This window comes from Oncorhynchus clarkii, chromosome 26, assembly GCF_045791955.1.
Source record: "Oncorhynchus clarkii lewisi isolate Uvic-CL-2024 chromosome 26, UVic_Ocla_1.0, whole genome shotgun sequence".
In the NCBI taxonomy this organism is placed as follows: domain Eukaryota; kingdom Metazoa; phylum Chordata; class Actinopteri; order Salmoniformes; family Salmonidae; genus Oncorhynchus; species Oncorhynchus clarkii.
The window spans coordinates 16507111-16510423 of record NC_092172.1 but is presented as its reverse complement, the minus strand read 5'-3'; the positions used below and the strand labels follow the sequence as shown (position 1 = coordinate 16510423).

At 41.4% G+C, this 3313-nt stretch overlaps 1 protein-coding gene across 2 annotated transcripts; it reads left to right on the top strand.

Moving 5' to 3' along the window:
- The first annotated feature begins 1526 nt into the window (after positions 1-1526).
- On the top strand, positions 1527-3313 carry LOC139385034 (tetranectin-like protein). 2 transcript variants are annotated; one of them, XM_071130071.1, is made up of 3 exons: positions 1527-1673; positions 1786-1872; positions 2860-3313. In XM_071130071.1, the coding sequence occupies exons 1-3, from the start codon at positions 1565-1567 to the stop codon at positions 3255-3257; spliced, it is 594 nt and encodes a 197-aa protein (XP_070986172.1). In that variant the 5' UTR covers positions 1527-1564; the 3' UTR covers positions 3258-3313. The 2 variants fall into 2 exon arrangements, with proteins under 2 accessions (XP_070986172.1, XP_070986170.1); XM_071130069.1 differs by having other exon boundaries at positions 1780-1872.

Sequence of the window (3313 nt, the reverse complement as noted above, 5' to 3'; positions counted from 1 at the left end):
TGTATTTGTTGGTATTAGTGTTTTTGTTATGTTATACTGTATGTAGTCCAGTTCTGTTTACATGAATAAATGTTTCTGCAGAGCATTCTGGGAAAGCTGTGTGTTTTTCTTGGCCTGTGTCATCTGCAGGTTTTCTCCACAAGCCACCCTGTGAAAGACTCCCTATAATATCACACTCTTATAGGCTGGGGTATTTCTCCAAGAATGTACAGTATGAAAAATGATTTAAGCTTTAAATCAATGGTAACTTTCTCACTGTAAATTACTTGCCTGTTAACAACAGTAAATAGACTTTGACCATGGTTACTTTAAGTAGCTCTGCCGATTTCTTAGGTTATTATCTGATTAAGACTCACTTTGAGTCTTGATATTCTCTTATCATCCCTTTTCCACTTATAGCAGTGGGGTATGTACACCTTTATTATGCAATATAAATGAGGTTGGTCCTTTGCTATTTACTGGCAGGCCGAATATCTTTTACTGTTTTTATGCTCCAATGCTGTAATCTATTTGAAATATGGATTGCATCCTTTTATCATTGTGTAGCTAAACCACTTTAACTATGTGGTCATATTGCACCTCTCAACAGCCCTAGACTATTATCTGGATGAGACCAGGGTTCCAGAGTGTTGTTACGACATTGTGATTACTTTTCAATGTTGCTCTTCAGGTTTTGGGAATTAATTCATGCAAATGGTTTCACACAGACATTATATTTACTGTATCATTACACCTAATCAAATTTGAAAGGTATCTCCATTAATTTTTAAGTGCTTGGGCATCCCGGCTCTCTCAATCAGACAGCAGAGTTTTTCTTAACACTGCACCACTCTTCCATCTGATCTGTCTACTCTACAACATCACAGACTAAAAAGAACCTCTGCTGCACCACAGCAGGGAGCTGGACTTCCTCAGCTCTATTAAGCTCCCTGTTTTCCATGGTTACACAACTGAATCTGTATTTTCAGCACATTTGAATGAGATATAATTAGAGTTGACAAGCAAAATGTCATCATCCTCATAATGTTTTGATACATTGGGAGACCTATCTATGCATTTGGTCATACAAATAATGTTGGTGACATGGCATATAAAATACATCTCTTAGCCATCTAGGGAGTAACAACATTTCTTTTTCCGGGTTAATTTACTGTGGGTCAAATGTATCCATGCACAGGGGAATGGTGGGAGGTCAGATACAGAAGCTATCAGATATTCTCATGCGGAACAATCTGTGCAGTGTTGCAGTCCATGAATTTACGGCTTGTTTGTGAAATGGATGGGGAAAACGGTAAATGAATTGCACCTTGTCCCAAGTAAATATTTATGAATGGGCAGAAACAGGGGCATCATTGTTGTCACCCCACCCATGGTATTTGAGATCCCCCTGACGTTTGAAAAAACCCAAAGTTACATAGTGTCAGCCAATGAGAGGTGAATCACTGCAGGAGCAAACAGTGAGCAAACAGTGAGCCTGTATATAGTGAACTGCCCGCAGTGCTTTGGGCTCCTGTGTCAATGTTAAAAGGTGTGCCCTTTTCTTTTGTCGGAATTTAGTGCAGACATGGCGCGTCTGGTTCTCCCCATCTTTTTGGTTATCTCTCTTACCTTGCTCCACCAGGGATATAGCCATCCATCTCGTACCAGGAAAGCAGTGCCATCACCACAGAGAGGTAACTCTCACCACACACACTACACTAAACTTCAGTGGCTCTACTATGTTTTTTCTGTACATTTTCTCTCTGACATGCCTGCCTGCTTGTCTGTGTTTCTATGGAGATGCAGCGACAGATGAGGATGATGTAAAGTTGCAGCTGGAGAAGCTGTGGCAGGAGGTGAACTCCCTGAAGGAGATCTCAGCTCTGCAGACAGGTATGCTGAGCTGGCTGCTCTGTGCGCTCATACTGAATGCTGCTTTATGGCCAGGAAGGTTTCAAAGAGGGAATGCTTCTCATGAGGAAATGTAGCTGTTACTCATGCAGATTTAGCAGTTACTGTATGTTTCTTATGGGTTAGGCAGGTGTATACTGTATGTACCTTTGGTACATGCACTCTTGGAGAAAAAAAATGGTGCTATCTGGAACATAAAAGGGTTATTCGGCTGTCCCCACAGGAAAACCCTTAAGAAAATGCTTTTTGGTTCCAGGTAGAATCTTTTTGATTTCCATGTAGAACCCAAAAAGGTTCTACCTGGAATCAAAAAGGGTTCTCCTATGGATACAGTTGAAGAACCCTTTTGGAACCTTTTTTTCTAATAGTGTGGAATTAATGCAGAGAAATTATGATTTTGTATTTATTATGGTAATTCACGCTGACCCCAGATATTTACTAATATGCTCAGTCACCAGTAGAGGGCAGGAGTACTCTTACCTTCAACCTCATGCCTCGCAGCAGCAATAATGATGTTGACAGAGCACTGAGTCATGTGCTGTGGAAGATAATGCAGTTGAATTTCTGGAGCACATTGCGAAATGTATGATGATGGATATAAAAGTATTATGATGAGACAGGTTCTTTATACAGGGAGGGTGGAAGAACAGAGTGTTACAGTCTCATATAGTATGCCTCTGTCTGAGTTCCTCCCACTGAAAGGGCTTATGTCTTATTTTGGGAACTTGGTTTAGGAAACATGGATACAGATGAAAACCTTTGCTTGGTCCTACTAGTCTTCATTATGTCTGATTGATATTCTATAGATTAGAAAATGTCAGTGAGACATTATACACCAATATATCATGTAAATATATATTTTGTATATATTTCAAATTCTTCAGTAATATTTGAGCAAGGTAGGTGGGGTTATTGCCTGAGGAAGTTTTAAGGAGATAAATGTACTAAACTGCTTCCCTCTGCTTCCAGTTTGTCTTCGTGGCATCAAAGCTCACAGGAAGTGTTACCTGACCATCGAGGAACCCAAGCACTACCATGAGGCCAACGAACACTGCATCGCATGGGGTGGAACACTTGCCACTCCACGTGACCTCAATGAAAACAATGACCTGAGGGACTATGCCAAGAGGAGTGCACCAGGTACCAAGGAGTTCTGGATCGGTGTGACAGACATTGTGAAGGAGGGCCAGTATGTAGACGTCAACAGCATGCCCATCAGCTACTTCAACTGGGACAAGACCAAGAAGCAGCCCACAGGGACAAAGAGGGAGAGCTGTGTCGTGCTCTCACTGGCTGCACAGGCAAAGTGGCATGATGAGGTCTGCCTTGGCAAGAAAAAGTACATTTGTGAATACCCCATTCCCTAACTTGTGTACCACCATGGAGACCAGATGGTTGTTGACAACCTGATGATCATTTATGC

Bases quoted from the DNA above. Each gene is read 5' to 3' on its own strand.
- LOC139385034 (XM_071130069.1), top strand. From the start codon at position 1,565: ATGGCGCGTCTGGTTCTCCCCATCTTTTTGGTTATCTCTCTTACCTTG. The intron at 1,674-1,779 runs GTAACTCTCACC...GTTTCTATGGAG, and splicing joins AGTGCCATCACCACAGAGAG to ATGCAGCGACAGATGAGGAT. The intron at 1,873-2,859 runs GTATGCTGAGCT...CTCTGCTTCCAG, and splicing joins GATCTCAGCTCTGCAGACAG to TTTGTCTTCGTGGCATCAAA.